This window comes from Haemaphysalis longicornis, unplaced genomic scaffold, assembly GCF_048455015.1.
Source record: "Haemaphysalis longicornis isolate Haplotype H1 unplaced genomic scaffold, Haemaphysalis longicornis Haplotype H1 scaffold_9, whole genome shotgun sequence".
Taxonomy (NCBI): Eukaryota; Metazoa; Arthropoda; class Arachnida; order Ixodida; family Ixodidae; genus Haemaphysalis; species Haemaphysalis longicornis.
Genome location: NW_027526460.1, coordinates 29,437,849 through 29,460,102, shown reverse-complemented (window position 1 = coordinate 29,460,102; position 22,254 = coordinate 29,437,849). Strand labels below are relative to the sequence as shown.

General features: G+C 49.9%; 1 protein-coding gene across 1 annotated transcript; it reads right to left on the bottom strand.

The window, feature by feature from the left end:
* Window positions 1-707: 707 nt before the first annotated feature.
* Window positions 708-18,134, bottom strand: LOC144151987 (SEC14-like protein 2). Its single transcript, XM_077683173.1, has 7 exons — window positions 18,015-18,134; window positions 14,787-14,865; window positions 11,155-11,235; window positions 7,440-7,526; window positions 3,495-3,601; window positions 2,581-2,893; window positions 708-1,047 (listed from the first exon to the last, which is right to left on the bottom strand). The coding sequence occupies exons 1-7, from the start codon at window positions 18,114-18,116 to the stop codon at window positions 938-940; spliced, it is 879 nt and encodes a 292-aa protein (XP_077539299.1). The 5' UTR covers window positions 18,117-18,134; the 3' UTR covers window positions 708-937.
* Between the last annotated feature and the right edge of the window lie 4,120 nt (window positions 18,135-22,254).

Genomic DNA, 22,254 nt, shown 5'->3' with positions numbered 1-22,254 from the left:
TAGCCCTCTGCTCAACGCTGACGTTCTACCCCACAAGCGCCGGTCAAGGGAGCTGTACTTAATTTTGTAGCTTAGGAAGGGCCCACCCAAGCAAGGAACACTTGAATGTGTAAAAGTAACACCTCCCACAAAATTCGTACTTTAATACCAAATGTGCTGGCCAAAATGTGTGCTGCTCCCGCCCCCTAAGTTGTGCTTCTGTGCCCGGTGTTTCAGATTTGCGAGAACGCGTGACACTGCTGATGTGGATTACATCACTTTTTATTACAAGCGGTCCCTACCGCTGTTTGGTGCAACTGCGACTAAAGAACCGAGGTTTAAGCAACTTGTATCCACGAGCAAACCACTGCTGAATTTTGATCAAAGTGCATTCAAGCTCTCTACTCGCGTGTAGCGGCACACTTGTTTTCGCAATGTCCTTTTACCCGCCGCAGTGGCTCAGTGACTAAGGCGTTGTGCTGCTGAGCACGAGGTCGCGGGTTCGATTCCCGGCCGCGGCGGCCGCTTTTCTGATGGTGGCGAAACGCAAAAACGCCCGTGTGTACGAGATTTCGGCGCACGATAAAGATCCCCAGGTGGTCGAAATTAATCCGGAGTCCTCCACTACGGCGCGCCTCATCGCCTGCGTTGCGTCGGCACGTTAAGCCCTCAATCAATCAATCAAAGCAATGTCCTTTTCCGATGCCATTCTCCCCCCCCCCCCCCCCCCCCCCCTTGCCGCTCGCGCTTATGTGGTGTATTCACGAGGCTAAGTGACGCCAAAACATTCTTATCGACCCTCGGTCGCCTCGAAAGTCTCAGCATCCTTGCACAGTCCCGGCCTTTGCACGCCCCGGTGCGCAGCGGTGTGGCTGCAGCGTCGGGGACTTGTTTGTCGCACTCGCCCCGACGTAGACACGTTAGTCCTTGGTGGCGGCTCTGCCTCGTTCGACTGTGCTCAAAGACAGGACGCTTCCTCCTCTTCCTCCGATGGTGGCAGAACCTCGACGATGTAGGCCAGGGTCTTAGCGGTAACCCAACTATACGAGTTGTCGAACTCGAGGACGTCTGCGAAACAAAGAAGGACAAACGAATAGAGCGCACGTCTTCCACACAATCCGCGCAGTGGAGAGAGAGACACAAAACTTCTTTATTGAGCTAGGTTTTGGTGGGGTGGTTTCTTATTTTAGGTAACCACGTGCCGAAACTACTCGGCCAGCCTTCTCCACCAGCAGAAGTTATCTTGAGGCAGGGAGCTCGGCAGCAGTATATCGTCCACTGCTCGGGGTAAGGGAAAGAAAAGAGGGTGGCAGGTCTAGATTTTTGTCGCACCCCCGTATTATGTGCCGTAGAGTGTCTCGTTGCGTACAAAGTTTACGTTTTGCGTTGAATTGTGCGGGGAATAACAAATTCATCCTGACTGGATGGGGAAACGTGTTTGTCTGTATTAGTCTGGTTGGTTTCTTGGTTCTTTGAGAGTTCTTGGTGTGGTGCCGGGAATGTTCTTCTACTGAGCCTGTAGTGTTTTGTAGCTTCGTGGAGGTTGCGAACGGCACGGGTTCCGGACGCAGGGTCACGAACTGACACAGAGGTATGAGAGAAGGAGGCATGGTCAGGCTTATTCAAACGTAGCGGAGGCGTGGCGCTCTTACGTTTGTTATATCAGAGGTGCATCTGAAGAAAGCCGGAAATTTCCCTCTTTGCTTCCATTTTGTAACTTCAACTCAGCTCTTGGCAACTGTATCATGTGCCACCGCCCGCCGAAGCTTTCGTTTGCGGGTTTGTCTGGGCGCTGTGCGCATGTGCGAAGTTCATGCACATGAAAATAATCCAGCCAGCCAACCTATTTGTTACCAGACAAGCATCACTCATAGTGTTCATGTCTATCAATTTCTTTCCTATTTGAGAGAAACACTGGGTATTGTTTGATGCAAACCATTGCGCATAATAGATATTAGCACATAATCGCATTACTTTTGAGTTCAACTGAGTCGCGGCACGGTTTGCAGAAGAGAAGCTTGAAGTTTACGAGAGACGGGTACTTGAAAACGACGCTGTGGTTGTCTGGGGTGTTATAGTTAGAAATAAAATCGGAAGTATAGTACTGCGCATGGTCACGGAAATGTAGCTGGAGCTACCACACTATATTACAACCATTTAAAAAAGACATTACAGATTGAAACTTGAAATGGTACATAATATGCACACTTCGATTATTAAGCCAGCTACGTTTTGAATAGTGCACTCCCTTTCCTGGTAAACGTGAACGTACTTCGGACTGCCTCACGCCGGAATGCTTCAACGCACCACGTCGCAAACTTCCAAATTCGAAATGATGCTGCCGAAGGTATTGCGGAAGTTGGCAACAGGTAATCCTGGTTTCGTCATGCCTCCGTTCTGTTTCGCCGTGCAAAGTAAAAAAAAGAACAAATAAGGACTTGACCCCTTCTGGGTTAAGGATCTGTGCTAATGTAATGATTGCTACAATCTGAAGACCATAAACTGTCTTCGTAAGCAAGTATCTTTTCTTTAAGAAGGAAAACCACGACATCCCCGTTCTAAGAGAGTGGGTACTTCATTCGTCATGATGTGACCACTCACAATTGCCGGGCTTCTCGCAGACGAGGCGACCCTGCTCAGGGCAGAGGCTGCACGAGGACAGCCTCTGGGGCTCGATGAGGTACTCGGCCACGGATCCGCCGAAGGGCGACTCGTAGCGCAGCCCGAAGGCCAGGTCTCCGCTGGCCGTCTGGAAGCTCCAGCTGAGCTGTTCTCCGGACCGCGACACTTGCACGGGCAGCTCCCAGCGGGAGAGTCGCCCGATGTGGTGCAACGTCGCCCCGCTCTCGCGGGTCAGGCGACTCTTGGCCAGCGCCTCACGGTACGAGTCGGGCAACTCGCCGCCGGGGCATATCTGCGCGACAGAATCGGTGGCCGTCGTCATGTGCAGGGGTCTCGTTAGCCTAGCCGCCTTCAGAAGGCCGCTTTCAGGGGCATCACAATCCGCCAGAGATTTCGGTCTTTGGCGCCAGTAAAACTCAACAGGAAGGGGTTCAATCCTTGAATGATCGAAACGCATCTGAATATCATGAAACGTTGCGTGAATCGGGTTTGTCTTAAAAGCGACTCAATACCGTAACCGTATAAAACTTATATTTACATCTTCGTGATGATTTCGGAAATCTGATGCGTGTATCTTCATCGGCAGCCATATATTTACAGAAAAGTGATAGCTCTTCATAAAAGTGCTCGCCTTTTGTAAAAACGTGTTCACTAAGATTGTGTTGACTAAGATTATGTGGCGAGGGGGAGGGTGTTACGATTATAGGACGTCCCGCAAGAACTGTTACAGAGTCTTCTGTTCAGCGGTAATTCGCAATTATGTGGAAGTTATAGACGAGGACTTCTCCACCCGAGGCGGTTCCTTCCACTCCCGTAGGCACAAGGAAACAAGAGGTGTCAGTGCCGGGGGCGCACACCACCAGTAGTGTTGGCTGTGGGTTAGCGGTACTTACCAAGTGCGTGCACCGGGGATCTCCATCAGGTCCCACCATGTTTCCGCCCCAGTGTTGTGGGAACGCGTCGGGGTCGTGCCGCTCCAGTAGAGCTGCCTTCCAACCGTCTGGAGTATGAACAAGAACGGGAAAAAACATCGCCCAGTGCCGGAAACTGGCACGCCTGCACTATTGTAAATGTATGTATGCATGTAAATGTATGGACAGTAACCTTTTGTAATGGCAGATTTCTTGATTATTTCTTATGTAGTGTTCCTCCTGATGTATCCAATATACTGTTTACGGAGACATCAATAGCAATAAATAAATAAATAAATAAATAAATAAATAAATAAATAAATAAATAAATAAATAAATAAATAAATAAATAAATAAATAAATAAATAAATAAATAAATAAATAAATGTAGGGTACAGAGTGGCTGCGCCGGATACAACGAACCAGACAATAGACACTCAGGAATGCGTCAATAACTAGAGTTAGAATTTGGTGTTTAGCTTATTTCGTTTCTTGCGTATCGTTGCTTTTATGCCGCCTGGGCTTACGTGCGTATCCGGGGGGGGGGGGGGGGGGTGGCACAGTGCACCCGTGGGAACGCTTTTTTAGGAATGCCGGGTTGCCGCTTACTATGCCCGAAACGGGCGGAGATGCGCGTGGAGCCAATGCGGATTTTCGTGGCCTGACAAGATTTTACAGCGACACTGTTAGCCTCTCGTTGGTCGGAAAATTTCGTGTCGTAAACAAAAAACCCAGGCAGGACCCAGCAGTTCTCGCCCAAGACGCCGAGCGCATGCTTCAGGCTAATTAGGCGCGCAGCATATATATAGAGCTCAGCATTCGTATAAAGAAAAACCACAAAACAAGCTTAGAAACTTCATGATGGATGATAAGGCGCCGGTAAACAATGCAACCCCGCCCCCTCCAAAGTGTTCTGGTAAAAATTAGATTTGCAGCTGCTCTCAAAAGGGGGGGAGATTGACGTCATTCGAGGGCTAGCGCATGAGTCAGGTTAGGCAGGACCCAATAGTTCCCGCTCAAGACACCGAGCGCATGCGTCAGAACCCAGCATTTGCCTCTAGGAAGCCGAGTGCAAGCTACAAGCCCTCCGACACAGCGAGAAACATTCCATAACCTCCCCCATCAGCATGTGTAGGGGTTTAAAACAGCTCCGCTGGACTTTCACAGGACGGGAATGGCGTCCATGTTTTTTCATCTCTGTTCCTTTTTCGGAGCCTCAGCGGCAGCTCCTTTGTTTAGCGGTGGGGAGATAGGAAAGCCCCTCTGGATGCGGGCTCGGTCCGTTCTCCGAGGTCGTATGCTGTGCTTTGTGAATAGTAAGTACAAATAAATGGTACATTTTTTGAGCAGACGGTTGTCTGCCACGTTCCCACGACCAAGAGACATCTTTTCACCTTCGATCATCGATCCCGGAGTCGTCCGATCATCGAATCTTAAGTGATGGGCCAGAGAACGGCGATGTATTTGAGTGCTCCGTTATATTATGACGATATGACGTATCGTTTATCCAGCTCCGGACACAAATCTATGGGGCTCGTGGAGACTGGACGCGTGTAGTTTTGTGCTGCTAGGTTGGAGCGATTGCTGGCACTCTCTGCAAGTCTAGGTCCGCTTGTTTACTAACAATAATTCATTCATTCATTCATTCATTCATTCATTCATTCATTCATTCACTCACTCACTCACTCACTCACTCACTCACTCACTCACTCACTCGCTCAGTCACTCACTCACTCACTCACTCGCTCAGTCACTCACTCACTCACTCATTCATTCATTCATTCATTCATTCATTCTTACACTCACTACTCGCTGGCTCACTCACTCACTCACTCACTCACTCACTCACTCACTCACTCACTCACTCACTCACTCACTCACTCACTCACTCACTCACTCACTCACTCACTCACTCACTCACTCACTCACTCACTCACTCACTCACTCACTCACTCACTCACTCATTCATTCATTCATTCATTCATTCATTCGTTCATTCGTTCATTCGTTCATTCATTCATTCCGGAAAGTCTGAATCAATAAAGCCTGCGGTGACGTCTATCGAACTATTGCATTACTCAGCTGTCACTGGAAATGGGTTTCACGCGCTGTTTTCATTGCTATGGGAGAAAACCATCACGCTTTTCGATATGCACTTCGATAAGGGTGGTATACATTATGTACAAATCACAGAACACGGCGCATTAGCAGCACGAGAACTACGAAACTTATTTACTCTGACGTGCGTTGCTTTTTTCTGGCCATTACGGCATCACCATGCCTTGAAATGTCGCCTTCCTTCATTGTGCTCTCTCATGATTCCATGCCCGCTAAAGCGTCCGATTTTTTAAAGCCGAAAGCCTTAGATGTCCATGTTTCATTGAACGCATAGGGTGCAAACAATCGTTGTGAGGTACACGGAAGCGTACAGAAAAACTCCCACCTCCCCTCGCGGGAACCCCTGTGTAGATGCGACGCATAGGCGGATGGCGAAGGGAACGCGTTTTATAGCGCTCATAACGTTGAGGGGACTGCGTAAGCTGGTCCCAGTCGATGACGACGTTGGCGTACTTGTAAAGCGGCGTGGACTCTAGGTGTTTGAGCCAAGCGTGGATGTTGCTTCGCCGGAGAACGGCACACCGGTTATATGCGCAGCGCGCCCGAAGGAGAGGAAACCGCGGAAGAGAGAGTACTGCACATGCGCCGGCCCCAGCGCGTCTGCCGCGGCTATGACGCAACGCAATCCAACACAATCCACTTTAATCTAATCCAATCCAATCCAAATCCAATCCAACCGAATCCAAGCCAAGCCATGTCAAGCCAATCCAATCCAATCCAATCCAATCAAATCAAATCCAATCCAATGCCCCTCGCGAGAGAGTGTTCGTTATCGGAGAGGAGAGGGGGTGAGCGGCGGAGAGCGGCGGAGAGCGCAGCTCGCGCGGCGAGGAGAATGGTAGAGGGGTGGACAACGCCGACGACAACAACGACGACGACGCCGGAGGGACAAGGCGAGTGAATCAGATGCTCTGCATCTAAAACAGGACTCGAGGCGCGAAAAGGCGATCGCGATCCAAGAAACAGCGGTGTCAGAGGAGAGTCGGAGGACGGCCTTGAGAAAAGGCTACGCAGCGCGCGCTCTAGGAGCGTAGGCCGCTGCCGCACGTACAAAACGAGCCGTCTGAACATGCGAAGGTACCCGTGGGGGTGGACAGGTGACTCACTGCTCCACACTGCTGCCCCTGGCTAAGCGAGAGAGAGAGAAAATTTTATTCTGTTGAGCCCCTTGCGGAAGAGGAGGAGGAGGAGGAGTCCCTTTTTTGAGCCTTGGGCTGGTTTACGGAAGCGGTGTGGCCGCCGGAGGCCCAGCAGCCAAGGCGTTGGAGTCTCGGCGGTGGGCCCCAGCCGGCTCCTATGTTGCCAAGCTGCCTCACTCCAGCGTTTTTCTTCAACTGCGAAGTTTCCGAGAAAGCTGTATAGCTTTCCTTTGTAGCCGTATGGCTGCATTTAGGTGGATGTCAAAACTTTCCTTTACAGAAACTTACTCCACCTTGGGGATTTCCCCTAAATCTGGTCGATTAACCCCAGTGACCCGTGCGAGACTAGCCATCCTTTCCTGGCCACCCCCGGTGCCATCGTTAGGGCGGGCCACCGGTGCCGGCGCGTCGAGCGAGCGGAAGAACGCCCTTAGGAGGGGGCTGTCCAGGGGGCTGGTCGAGGGTCACTTTGGACTTAGGGGCCTTTTCCAACAAAGTTTATTAATAACAACAGCGGTGACCACTCGGCCGCTGAGTTCACCATGAAGTTCAGCAGCAGGTCAACAGAAGGTCCAACTACGCTTTCGCTTTCCCATCCTTGAAAATGTCTGAGCATGCGCAGTAATTTTCACGTGGAGCAGAAAGTCAAAGATATCGGCGAGCCTCTTACCCGTGCCGTAGATCGCCACTTTCGCCACCGTGCGCTGCGTCAGGAAAGGACGTACCAGCTTCCACAGGATGGGAAAGAAACCGGGAGCTGCGAGGAGGTCGGCGAGTGTACGCTTTTTGTTCGCGACATTTTCGCAGGTCGCCCGAAATTGATGGACGACAATGCATGAACAGGCATCTGAGAAAGTTCGCCAGCAAGAGTTCGCATTTGCTTTCGAAAGCCATTGCTGGTGAGGCTTAATTAAGCGTGACAGAAAGGATTAAGCATGAATGCACGGGCCGGTTTCCTGATTTCCTATGTATACGAAGGGGTTGGTGGGGCGCGAAGTTAGCATGCACGCACTCACACGCAGAGTGAGAGAAGGGATGGGAAAAGGGGTGAGCTTGAGGTAGAGAGAGGGAAGGACAGACAGCGATCGATATCGAGGAGGAGAGGAAGAAATATTGAAAGAGGGGGGAGGAGGAAGAAAAGAGGCAGGGGACAGTGTTTCTTGCTTTTTACTCTGTAGTGTCACCCCCAAAGTTAATGGATGAAAATTACCAAGGGGCTGCAGTTGTACACGAGCGGATTTCAATGACGTTTGTTCCCTAAACGTGTAAATTTCGCTCTAGGAGCCTTCAAGAATATTGCTTGCTTGCTTGCTTGCTTGCTTGCTACACACTAAACGTTCAAACTTCAGAGCGCGCAGTTTGCTTATGGTTGATGCACTAGATTGACATTCTGCGGGTCATCCACAAATCAAGCCCAATAAATTTCGAGCACATTTGCACGACAGAGGTTAAACAAATTTGATAGGACTGAGTTGAACTTCCGGTGCCCCAGATGTGGGAATCGCGCCTTTACGCCAACATTACTCGGTTGCAATAATCGCAACGCCGAACACGCCGCGGTCAGTGGTGTTGTGCCAGAGCGCCTGGCCCAAAGGCGTTGCACGAGGCGACGCGCCGACAGCGAGGCTGAGTCACGCCTCTCCCTTTCGTCGCTGCGGCGAGTCCGAATCCCGCATCTCAGAACGCTGCGGCGCGGCCGAATCCCGCATCTCAGAACGACCAAATAAGGGCATGTCGCTACGCCCGGAGGCGAGGTCACGGAGACGGCGGGTGCATCACCCTCCCTTTTCCCATTGGCGGCGCGGATGACTCACCGCTTCGCTACCATTCGTCGGAATTCAAACTTCAGGCAGCGAGAGCCCTGATTGGAGCTTTTCGAACTTCTCGGGGGGCCCCAACGAACTGCCCGGGGTATAAAAAAAGCCCGGAGGATCTCATCGTCGGCATTCCTCGGCGGCTTCTCTCCGGCACCAGTCTCTTCGGAGGCACCGAGTAAAAGGGTGCTGTCGCCTTTGTGCGAGTCATGTAACGTTTGCTTACCCTGTATATACTGTATATAAATGTTACTTAAACTCTTCGTCGGCTCGAGGACTTCGTCGCTCTGCTCTGCGCCGCGTCGATAGCGGACGGAGCAAGGCAACATCGCAACACCGGTGACTGCGCTCGGGTGGCCAGTCGCAACAGTGGAGACTGCGGTGAGAGGGCCCAGTCTCGACAGCGGTGAGAGCGGTGGGATGGCCGATTCCCAACGTCGGTGACGAGCTGGATGCGAGTCACAACCTTGGCGACCGCCCTGGGATGCTCATTCCCAACAGTGGTGGCAGCGGTGGGATGGTCATTCCCAACAGTGGTCACTCATTAGAGTGCCGCCAGCCCAATGCGCTGCCATTGAATAACAGTGGCCTTTGACAGAGAAATAACTCAAGGTAGAACTGTAAATGGCGGGGCTTTGCTTTCCTGGGCATGTTAACGGCAGAAGGATCGACATTTGGGTGAGTTGGTATTCGTTGAACATCTTCGAATAACAGCGTAAAAACACAGACATTAGCGGAAGAAAAAGACGACGACGCTGTACTCACAACTAATTTTATTGAAACCGCATCGCCACATACTTCAGAGCGCGCAGTTTGCTTACGGTTGATGCTCTAGATTGACACTACGGGTGGAACTTTTTAAGGCTGTGCTTTGCTTTGCTTAGATCTCTGTTTTGCAGAACGCGTTATGTACACAAATCACACAGAAAAGCACTGCGTGAGCCGGGAAGCGTGTGCCGTGAAAAGGAAACCACAGCCGCCATAATAGAAAGCCGTAGGGTATTCGGGTGGTCGCTCTGATACTCCGACTAGGAGTACGCCGATGCTCCGCTTCCCCCCGAGCAAGAGTCACCGCTCCCCAACCGAACGCGTACCCGATCTTGGAGGAGTGTCCCTATTCGCACATCACGCGGGAACAATTTTTATTTTTAGTTCGCAAGCCGCGTGGGAACAATTTTTATTTTTAGTTCGCACGCCTCGTGCCAACAAAAAATAAAAATTGTTCGCACGCCTTTGAGTCTTCGCCTACTTCGCGACCAGCGCGGCTTGCGCTGACCCTTTCGAATCACTCTGCTCTCTGCTAGCATACCTCAAGCTTAGCCTTGTCAAGCTGCCCGCATAGCTGTTGGCTATCTGTGTTAGCATGTAGGTCAATAGTTTGTAGTTGCAGCGATAAATTTGATAAATATGTTAGCCAACATGTTGGATGCGCGGGGCCACACGTCGAGTTGTTCTTGGATGAATGCTTGAATTGTGTTTCGGTAAGTTCAGTCTTGAAGCTGACTTATCTCCCCTGTTTACTTTTACTCCCACAACAAATACTCCCACAAAAAACCGCTGGCTAGGCCTCAGCGAATGCCACCGACTAGGCAGGTGAGCGTCGCGAGCCGTGGCGGCCGGGGTCACGTGACCCGATCGCCTCCAGATTTCGGCGGCGCTCCCACTACTGAGTCAGCAGTCGGAGGCGCTCGGAGTGGAGGACGACGCTCTGAGACGACCAACCGAACATACGTCGAACGCTCGACTTCGACCACGCGAACACGGAGTCGCTTTCTGGAGTGCTCCAGAGCGCTCTAAAACGACCACCCGAATACAGCATGAGAAAAAGCGACGAACGCGCCTTGCATACGTCGCCACGTGGGCTCAAAGTGCTTCATTTAAATCCCAGCGCTATGGGTGACGACGCACAGATTCCAGACGCGGGCGGAGAAGAGCGAGAAAGTACGCCACGGGGGAATAGGCTAGAGCACCTCGAAGTGCCGCTCGTCAAACCGCCGTCGCGAGGAAGCGGCTATGAATGAAGCTGCAGTAGCAGCCCGACGGCACCAACGTGAAAGTTCAACAGCAGATCAACAGAAGGCCAACTAGGCTTTCGCCTTCACATCCTTACAAAGGTCTAAGCATCCTCGTTTTTTTTTTCTTTCGTAATGGTGCAAACTATAATATATGTTAAAGGGAACACTTCCGCTTAAGTGCCGTGCCTCTATGGTGGTCGCCATCAGTTCCATTCCTACTTGGCCTGGCTTCAAACATGGCTTCTTTTCCTTGCTTCTTGTTCGTATTTCACAAAGCTTCCACAAAACAGAATAATGTCTTTGTTCCCATAAAACAATTTTAAATAGCCTTTTAAGGGCGACAATGGGATTTTTTTGCAGCCACGGACTTTTGAGCTTGTTCATGAGCCATGTCACGTAAATATGGAAGGCGTCTTCGGGGTATATGACTGGCACACTGTATAACATGACGACATGCTCATTAAAGCGTAGCTCGCTAGACACTAGCACCACATAAGCTCTGTGGTTTAAACGAAGTTCAAAACCATCGAATTAATGTTAGTTATAGAGCACTGACCGTTGATGACGAAGGCCTTCTCAAGGATTTCAGGGTAGTTGCCCTCGTAGGCTTTGATCAAGTCCGTCAGCAAGGTGACAACTGTAACGCGCAGACGTGTGCAAGCATTTTCTAGAGTGAGTACATAAAAAATTCTCAGAAATTCAAAGAACAATCTACCAATGCGTAGCCTTCTCATGCCGCTTGTCTTGAGTGTGAGTTTTTTTTTTTTTTTGCAGCCAATTTTTTGGTTTTTCTATGTCCTGTCTGACCAATTGTCACCATTTACGCTATCATAGCGATCACAGGTGGAACTTCCGCGATATCTGCCTTTTTGTAGAAATGCAGGGCGTTACACATTCCTGGATGGGGGGGTACTCGGCAAAGAATGCTACGCATCAAAAAGACATAACCTATAAACGGAAAGTAAAAAAAAGAAAGCACAAATAGATACCGAAAATAAGAAAGAAAATGCTTTGGGCGTAGTCTAATGGCCTCCAGATTGTTTTGTTCATTTTTTTTTCAGGGATATCGTAAAATAGCTGATCATTCTACATTACCTGCGCATAAATTGCTTGCTTCCAAATAATAACGGAAACTCGGACGGAAACTATCCTTTCAAGGCCTACGCATCCACAAACAGAGTGCCGGTTAGACGCCTCTGTGAGCTTTTCTTTTTTTTTTTTTTTTTGGGGGGGGGGGGGGTTTATGTGAGTTTATTTCCTCTGTGAGCTTTTTTTTTGTAGATTTCTTTGTGAGATTTTCTGTGAATTTATTTCACAGCAAAGCTGTTCAGGCCGACACAAACCCTTCTGTCGTACCAAAAAACCCGAACCCCCAAGAAAAAAATGCGGTCAGGGAGGTCCCGGGAACCGAACGGGAAACCTAACTACTGAGCCACCCCAGAGGGCCAAGGGGCACGGGGTTAGCAGCGGCGGAGAATAATGACGCGTGCAGCCAATTGGAAAGAAAAAAATTGGCCGCGTATCTGTTCTTTTCGTTGCAAATGTCGTTAAAATACGATAGTCTTTATCGACTTTTGCCAAGTAAATGCCTCCCTTCGCATTCCCGCTCACCTCTCATGTTGTTCCTTTTGCGTCGCGCTCCTCCCAAGGTAAAGACGCCAAAGGCTTGCTTAAATCATTTTAAATTTCCCACGTTCAACTGCTCCAAACCGGGTGTCTCGACGCGAACGCTGCCGTACGGCGAAGACGCGCGTGAATCGAGGCGCCCTACTTCAACGTTATAGAACCGCGTTTCCCTACTCCACGTGCGTTGCAAGCAGAACGTGGAACCTATCCCGTGGAACCTTTCGTAACTGTTGCCGTTTGATTTCTTAAAATGGCGCCAGAAGCTATAGGGGTGCGGGTGACAGCAGGCGATGGCGGAGTGAATTTTTTTTTCTGCAGTTGATGTATTTAATTTCGCAAAAGTAAAGCATGCATAATTTTTTATAAAGGAACACTGCAAATATCACTTCTGTATTAATTTGTTGTCTCATATTTGCGTAATGTCTTGTTCTTCTTCAACAATGTTGGCAAGTATGAACATTACACCGGGCTTAGACGTTTACTTTTGGCTGTGAGTGTATAAGGCTATTGCGCAATATCTATTTTACTTTGGCCGGGTGGCTGAATCGAGTCACAGAGATACAGACCAAAATTTCTGGGTTTAAGTAGCCCAAGAAAGACTATCGTCTTTAAAAATAACTTCCCGCGGTCGGAACCGAACCTAGGTCCTTCGCGTTCTAAAGCCGGCGTCTACCCGATAGAACTATCAGCGCGTCCAGGGAGCGCAGTACAGTCAAACCCGGCTATAACGAACCCGGATAGAGCGAATTATGCTATATATCGAACAAAAATAATTCAGTTACGGAAATACATGGGAAACATATCCCTTATAACGAAGTTCACATCCGATATATCGAACTCTGGGCGCCTAGAATGGCCGCCGAAATGCATTATCTCGGAGCGGCGATTGAGATGTGGATTGGCCGCGACCGCGGAGCAAGAGCCGCGACTGAGACATTACGCCTCGCACGGAGCGACGTGAAGACCAATACTTTCCGTAACTATTTCCTATGCGCGGGACTCGCGATAGAACCTGCCCTGTCAGCGAGTCCGGACCAAGACAGCAGCATCGGTGAACTGTGGGAAGAGCTCGCCAACGTTCCCGATGATGTCGCGAGTTAAATCCGTCCGACGCTTATAATGAAGCGCTTTCGGCAGTCGATGTGCTCCGCCAATGCTTCTGAGATTTTTGAGGACGCGGACTCGAACTGGTGCAAACAATGTTTCGTGTAGAGAATGCTATGCTAGTTGAAGCCGCCAAAACGAAAGTGAAAAAAAAAAAAAAAAAATCACCGTTTTTTTTTTTTTTTTTTGCAACGTGGGCAGTTAAGCCGCAAAGTAGCTTTGATACTTGCAATAAATGGATTATTTTGGTATGGTAATGGCTACTGTACTGTGTTCGTTTCTGCATACGCGGATGGCGCAGTTGGGGAGGGGCGGGGGGCTCCCGCGGATTGCGCACTCGTAACAATAAGCTCGTTATAGGCGGGTTCGGCTATATCGAACTATTTGATATATCTAACTAATCGTGGTGCATATTGCAGTTCGCTATAAACGGGTTTGACTATTACCTTCGGGTTCGTAGCGCGGGCGTCGGCTTTGGACTTGGCCGCGGGTTCTAGCACGTGCTCACGCGGTCCACTTTGGGAGAGATGTGAAAGCCTGCGGGCGAGCGAAACCATCCGGGCCTGCCAGTCATGGCGAACTTTCAGCAGCAAGTTCGGCATTAAAAGTGAGGTGATGACATTGGAGCAAAAACTTGGCGCCTTACTAAACAACTTGAAAGCTAACTTAAGTCGGCTCCACGGGCCATGGAACGATCGTAGTAACCCTTAGAGACAGAAAACGAGCTTCCTGGACCATAGAACAAACTAGAGTTGAAGATATCGTAATAAAGAAAAAGAAATAGACTTGGGCTGGCCACGTAATTAGGCAAAATGACAATACGGTGGGCTACCAGTGTGACAGAGTGGACACCAAGAGACGGGTCTAGAAAAAGAGGGAGTTCCAATTACTCTACGGAGGAACGAAATATGAATTCGGAGGCAAAAAATGGAGCGGTTGGAGGTCTATGGGAGAGGCCTTCGTCCTGCAGTGGACCTAGTGGGCTGCTCCTGCTGACGATGATGAAACAGCCATGTCTCCGACAAAAAGAGCGGGCCCGCAAGTTCTGCTGTTTCTCCAGCCTTGCACCACTAGTGGAAGCTGCGCTAATTTTTTTTTTTAGTTTCCTTTTGCGAGTTCCTAAATAAATATTCTCTCAGGCTAAACCTGTGAGAATTACGCCTGTAATCACCTGCCAATGAATACGCGCGATGAGTAAGCGTAAATCATACAGGTTATTCTAAACTACGCGTGAAAATCCGCGTCCGACGTAATAGGAAAGGGTGACCTCCTAAGGTGAAGTAATTAGTGCCTTGAAAACCGCTGTTATTTTTCTGGGGAGTTACGAAGTTGTTTTGTCGTCATACCACACCTTTTCTATCAATAACCGCCCTATCCCCCATGTCTGTACCTAAAACTCTGCCAGATTAACCTATTTCTTCATTCATTGTATACAGGCGTGCTAAAAACCTGACTTACCTTTCCATGAGTAGAGCTGGCGGATCGAGAAGTTCTCCAGGTCGACAACGAAGAAGTTTGTCTCGACCTGTTTGCCCAGCTGCAGATGCGCGACATAAGCAAAGTTAGAGTTAAATAGGGGCTGCACAGGTGTCTCTGTCTTCCCCGATCATCGCCCTTTGTATTTCTTTTAAGGCGAAATCCTGAAAAGGACCCTGCAACGCTTTCTTTCTTCGAAATCTCAAACTCTTGCAGAACGTAGTCAACCGCACATCCATTACTTAAATCGGGAGGGTCGCAAAGCACCTAAGCCAAAAATTGCTGCTCTATGCCCATCAGATTTGAAACAAGAATTGAATTGGGAGCTACTTTCATAACGTAGAAGAAAATTGCGATTGAAACTTCTATATTTAGTATGTAATAATAAAACTGGAGTCAACAAGGATACGTATTTACAGACGCCACATTATTTGTCAAATCGAATTGATCATTCCTTTAAACTCAGGGAATACCGCCCCAGGACTGGAATTTTTGCAAATTCATACGGTACATGAGTGGAATCGGCTCTATAATGCACAAGTATCTGCTGTGAATTAAAACTTATTTTTTTTCGAACCTGTAACCCCTCTGCTATAACGCCTTCGGGCGCTGCACAGATACGTTGAATAAAGAATAAGGAAAAAATTCACCCCACCTCCCCGAAGGGAATCGTGAATAAATGCGAATGCATTTCTTTTGCGCGAGAGTGCGCGGAATTTATAATTAATGAGGAGACGGTGATTTGTAGCGTAACCACTTATTTAACACCTGTTTGTGTTGTCGTTGTACTTGACGGCCACGATCACTGCCTTGTGGTCGGTAAAGGGCACAGTCAAAGGGTCTTTGAGAAGCATGCGGGCGTGGGAGAGTGGGGCGAGCGTCGAGAGGAGAAGCACCGAAGCACCGCGCCTACCCTCGCCTACACTCTCCCACACACGCGGGAGCTCCGGCGAGCTCCCGCGATGCGAGCGCCCTCACACGCCCGAGCGCGCTCCTCCTCTCCACTCACTCACCGCTGATCCGCCCGCACCACCTGCTCCGGTTGCTAGGGGAGAGGAGGAGCGCGCACGCTCGCAGCTGTTGCTATGGGAGAGGGGGTGAGAGCGGAGAGATAACACCTGCGGGCGCGTGGACGCCGCACGGTGCCTGACATGGCTCGACTAAGAAGTGCATTCGCATTTAAAAGAATAAAGATAGCCTGGACACTTGCTCAAAAGATTTTTCTCTCTTTTCCGGTCTTGGCGTTCTTCGAGCGCTCTAATTACGTCATTACAGCGGTGTAGCGGCTTTTGGCCGGTTTTCCTTCAGTTTCAGCAATGGACGCTTTTCGAAGGCAACTTTAAAAAGAAAGCCACAAAGCAAAGCAGAAAGGGAAGGTGTATATGCAGTTCCGCTCCGTGCTGGCGATAGCTATAGCGTTCGCAGTGCTTCCAGACGGGAAGAAAAGAGTGAAAGCTTTTATCAGAAGTATTTCAGTCCCTTATGTGCAAAAAAATGTCGTTGATTACTCTGTCATAGGAATCGGTAAAGGACGAAAGTGAAATGTGCAGCGAAATCTGCAGCGAAAGAGCATGATTTGCGGGATGGCGTCTGTCGTGTCGGTGTGCTTGGCGAGAGAAGTCCTGCTAGCGGGTCGCTTCAGGAAAAGTGTGACCACTTTGGTCCTGCTACGTGGCGTGTACCGCAGACGGTTGCGTTGCGACGGGCTCAGTTTGTGGAACGCGAGAGGTAGAATTTGTAGCTTGAACCGTGAACGCGCGAACGCGTTCCGCTTGCCGCTGGCGTTTCTTTTCGCATCAGATCAGTCGGCGCCCGCGTCACTCGCCCGCCGGCGTCGCTACGACGCAGCTTACGCCAACTGTCGGCGCTGGTTAGCGTCATGTGCACTACTTCGCTTCACCTCTCCCAGACGGCACCACCATCCGCGTTTCTCCTGCGTTCGTTGTCCTGGCGTCATTTCCGTGACGGATATGACGTCATCGAAATCTTGGTGTATCCGGGAATACAATACTTTCGTGTTAAAAAGCAGGCTTCGTAATATTTTTTGTATGGTATATAAAACGGCCATCCATTTAAAAAGCAAATAAAAGCGCGTTTGATATCGCATGGGAGCTGGAACCGGGTCCGCAGAGTACGATCCCACGGTGCGTCAACATTGCGCCACCTCAGCACGTGTTTACCGGCGGAGTTAACCTAGTGGGTACCGCGCAAAAAGGAAACGGGAAGGCGTGTGAGTATGACAGGGGCACGTCAGCCACAGTGAACCATGGTTCTTGGGAAGCTGGAGCGTGAAGTATCGTCCGTCTGCCTGTCGCAGTGATTCGCGCCAAAAAGACAAAGAAACACAATGAACAGATGCATACACGGTGTACCGTAACGACACCTTTGATAAGTATTGCCATGAGAATATATATATTACTTTTGCCTTGAAAGCACGTAGGAAGACTTGAGTACCCCAAGTCATTATCTTTTTGTGGTGCCGGATGTTGGAAGGGTGATTTCGGCAGTTGATCATGTCATCCCTTTGGCGTAAGGGGTTTGTTGGTTTGCCTGCCTGCCTGCCTACAGGCCTGCCTGCCTGCCTGCCTGCCTGCCTGCCTGCCTGTCTGCCTGTATGCCTGCCCGCCTACAGGCCTGCCTGTCTGCCCGCCTGCCTGCCTGCCTGTCTGCCTGCCTGCCTGCCTGTCTGCCTGTATGCCTGCCCGCCTACAGGCCTGCCTGTCTGCCCGCCTGCCTGCCTGCCTGTCTGCCTGCCTGCCTGCCTGCCTACAGGCCTGCCTGCCTGCCTGCCTGCCTGCCTGCCCGCCTACAGGCCTGCCTGTCTGCCTGCCTGCCTGCCTGCCTACAGGCCTGCCTGCCTGCCTGCCTGCCTGCCTGCCTGCCTGCCTGTCTGCCTGCCTGCCTGCCTACAGGCCTGCGTGTCTGCCTACAGGCCTGCCTGTCTGCCTGGCTGCCTTCCTACAGGCCTGTCTGCCTGCCTGCCTGCCTGCCTGCCTGCCTGCCTGCCTGCCTGTCTGCCTGCCTGCCTGCCTACAGGCCTGCGTGTCTGCCTGCCTGCCTGCCTGCCTGCCTGCCTGCCTGCCTGCCTGCCTGCCTGCCTGTCTGTGTCTGTGTCTGTCTGTCTGTCTGTCTGTCAATCATATACACACACATACACGCACAGGTGCGCGTACACACATGAAATAACCGTATACATCGTAGCCCCGATACCTTTTTTGAGGACTGACGGAGCAGATCGAGGAGGCCCTCCATCAACCATATTATATGACGCATGATGTCTTCCACCGGAACCACTTCGAGGAAACTGCACATTACGGCAAGACGGTCGCGGCCGCCGAGGAAGAGTTCACAACTTTCTTGTCAGTCCTTTCTGTCAGATGAAAAGCTGTACCTAAGGTGTACCACTTAGGCCCTGCGAAACTGGCAAATGTCTCAAATGGCACGCTTTGCAGCTTTGGAAGGTCCAAGCGTTTCATTTATATGCTTCCGATGCCGCCGTTACTGACATAGTACAGATAACCGTTGAAACAGTGCACTCCTCCGCCGAAGTTGCCACGACAAAATTGGCATTTTACTTGATAAGAACTTGTTGCTGGGCGAGTGGGTGAACACTTGTGGTAGGGAGGCTCCGGCAGGGAGCCTTCCGCCGCTGGCGTTTAGCTGCAGATTCTTTTGCACGAAACGCAGAATTTGCGCTGTGACGGCGCTGTCGTTCTCGGGCGAGCGCCTGTTGACGTTCAGGACGACGCAAGAGAACCGTACGTACAACCGCACTATTTCAGCAGATCTCCCACTGGGTAAGGCTGGGTTTAATTTTTCGCGTTTCTGCGATGGTGCAATCCTGTCTGTGTGTGTATTACAAAGTAGACACAGTTACTCTTTCGGAAAGTGGGTGGTCTATGGAGAAAAAGAAGGGGGTGAGGTAAACGATAATTTTATTCTCCGCTTAATAATGCTGGCCAACTAGCGCGGTCCCCCGGCAGCTTTAGCCATGGAAACATGTCGGTGCAGAAAAGGGAAGTCACCTTTGATGTCGATGCGTCCAATGGGCGCAATGTAGGTGATGTGCCCTTCCGGCGAGGCTTCAAAGTGGCCTCCAGGGAAGAGTTGCACGAACAGCTGCGTTCAGCGGAGATCATTGCACTGTTGCGATTACAACGATAAATTTCTATGCGGTACGTCCTGTCACAGTGAGGCGCAGAATGAAGTTAAGAAAAGGCACGTTTAAAGCTAGATCATGGATAAATATATGAAATACATTGATTCGGTCTTGACCATAAGGCTAAGGAAATACTGTTCCCGAAATAAATACGAGGGGAAACTATCAAGCATAAAGAATGTTTAAAGACAAATCCCTTCGTTCAAGGGAACGTAACGCGGAACGGTGCCAACAAAAATCCCACTCAATGCATGAATGTGAGGATGCTCATGCTCCCCAAGCCAATATTCCGTACACGTATAACGTCACGCACGACGCCAGAGAAACCTGGCGACTTACAAACGGCTCGGTATGAGCAGCATGGAATTCCCATCTCCCCAAACTATCCCGTGTACCCGTTCAGAGAGGCAAAGAGGAAAACATTAATGAAAGCTGAACAAGTCAGCCCCACTAATGGTAGCGCTTGCTACTCCAGATGGGGTAATGCAGTGAGATGAAAAAGTGACAGAGAGAGCGAGAGGGAGAGAGAGAGAGACAGAGAGAGGAGGAGGAGGAGGAGGAGAAAGCAAGAGCAAAACATCGTAATATACATAGGGATACAGATGACGATAACCCGATAATACGTCAATCCAACACAAAACATTATGTCCATAATGGGGAGATGTACACATATTTAAAATGTATATGTTCAGATGGTTCACAGGACTTATTCCACCCTTATTCCGCAGGAAAAGTAAACAGAGCTTTTTTTTTTTTTTTCGTAACACTGCCTCACCATGATTTCGCCAGGGTCCGAGGAAGCGGCAAAGTTCTATTGCCCTTCCACGTCGGAGTCGCACAAGTGCCTTCGACGCTGTTGCCCGTTGACTAGCATACCGCGAGCAGCGGTATAATATATGCCTATAGGTCCTCAGTCATAGAGCATACTGAACGCAATGGCGACTCTACTCAGCCCAGCTTAAACAAGACGATTCGGATGCAGGCAACGTTCAGTCGCAGCTGGTGTAGCACGCCTTCAGTGCGATTGGTCTGACCCTGGATATGGCGGAGGTTATGTAGGGTAAACAAGCAGCAATATTTTGCAGCGAAATCCCCTCTTCAAGGCCTCTAGCCTTGAGGGTAAATGTAAATAAGTAGTGATAGCGAACACGGATCCGCATAGAGAACGGCGCCCGTTGGATCTTTCGTAACTAGGGCTCCGCACGTGCGGTATAAATAGCAGCGTCCAGATGATTCGAATTCACTAGGCTGCGCCGGAGTGATCGACGTGCTCATTGATATACCACAGCCAGCTATCGGTGCATTTTCCCCTGTCGTGACGGTGTCGGTAATTTTTATTACGCAATGATATGTATACTTCGAATTAGCAAAAAAAAAAAAAAAAAAACACACAGAGACACTTAAGCCTGCTACGAGTGGGAATGCGAAAACATTACATTTTTTTCCAGTTTCGCCATCCTTCAGGTCTAATCGTATACATCTGTCGTGATTACGTCATCTTCTGTTGCGACGATGTTTTCCTCACAGGGGTAAAGGTATGGCACGTAGTGTGCGTCGTAACGGTTGCAATGGTGTCCGCTGGTGCTGTCCGCTGGTGGTGTTTTCGCGCATTTGCCTCTGTCCTCGCCTTGCGGCATTTCCTGTTCCCTTGCATCTCCTTGTGAGGCGTATGGGCGACCACGCTTCAGAGCTGCCGCGGCTGTAGACGCTGCAGACGCTTTAAAATCCATCGTAGTAGAGACAGCCCACAGACGTACGGAAACCTGTCCGGGGGTGTTATTGGGTCCTCCATTATCATCGCAATGATCCTCTTCCCGCTGTGTCGTTCCTTCTCTGTGTTACTATAACTGAGAGGTCTGGGCAACAGTATTTGTTAGCAGAACACATGTGCTTTTAGCGTAAGCGAGCTTTGCTACTCTTCTATTCAACATGTAGGTCTCTAGTGGCGCGATCGTTTCCGCTCATTAGCATCGCCTTGATCATTTTACCTTTTCGTCATGTTCTTCTCTCTGTTACTACTACTGAGATGTTAAGCCAGTCACCCTTGTAAGCCCTACACTAACGGTATTAGCGGTAGCGAGCTTTGATGTGTCCGTAATTAGCCTGCTCAACTTACTCCTGTAAACCTCAACACACGTCTCTCACGCGGGTTTCTAAAATAGAATGCTACAAAGCATTCGTTAGGTCCACCTTTAGTTGGCTGTAGCCAAGAATCGGCGATGGTTTAAAGGATGCGTGTGCGCGGCTCTCATTCCCGAGGCCTTCGGTTCGAATCCCAGACCCCTCGCTAACCCAATTTCTTTGCTTTACCCTTATTTTTTTTTACCCTTCGGCCCAGTTCGGCACCACCGCTCGAATCCACTGACGCCGTTTTTTTTTTTTTTTTTTCGTAATGGGGCACTTAAATCTTTCGTTTGAAAATCTATCCCCCACCGCGCTTCAGTCCCGCGTCCAGCTTTACGGCCTCATACAGACCACCGTTACCTCTCGAAAGGGGAAACCCTTCGTCTCTGAACAGCCCCCTCAGAATCTCCCTCATGCAGAATAGAAAACTGGGCTCTAGCCAGATTAACTTTCCCGCCTTCCTTTTACCTCGTTCCTTTATTCCTTCAATCTTACTCACCGCTCCGAGTCACTAAACGAGCAACCGGGTAGCCGTCGGAGAAAGCCGGATGAGCCATCCTACTGGCGTTAAGGTGGAGCCGTGTGCAAGGGAGCCACCCGTTAACTCCTCAATAGATGTGCTCAAGGAGCTATCGCGGAGTTCGATAATGAGGGGAATACAGTAGCCGACCGATTTTTCGGACCTGAAGGGGAACGAAAAATAGTCCGAATAAAAGAGCAGTCCGAAACATCCGCAAATCCTTACTCCTATGGGACAACTGGCAGTTCCTTGGAAAAGTCCGAAATATCCAGCTAGTCCGAATTTTGGGAGTCCGGATAAAAGGTCGGCTACTATGCAGAGGTTGTCCCACGTAACTTGAGCCATGAGCGTTAAGACTAGAGCAGCTCAGTTCCCTCCCCAGCACGTAAATTTTTAGTAGGTGGACCATTCTGTGCGGATGGTTCATAATGATATCCCATTGTGGGAAGCGCACCGGAAAACGCGCACACGGTGAAGGCAAAAGAGATAGTACTAGCGCTTAATTTATTGGGACATAAACTGTCTGAATACATGTCCTGCGCTTTGAGGGTTTAAGGCGTTAACTAAGGAGAACAATAAGCGCTCCGAAAAAAAATATTCTGCAAACGTTAAAATAACGATGTTGCACAGTGTCCCAAATTGTGGCA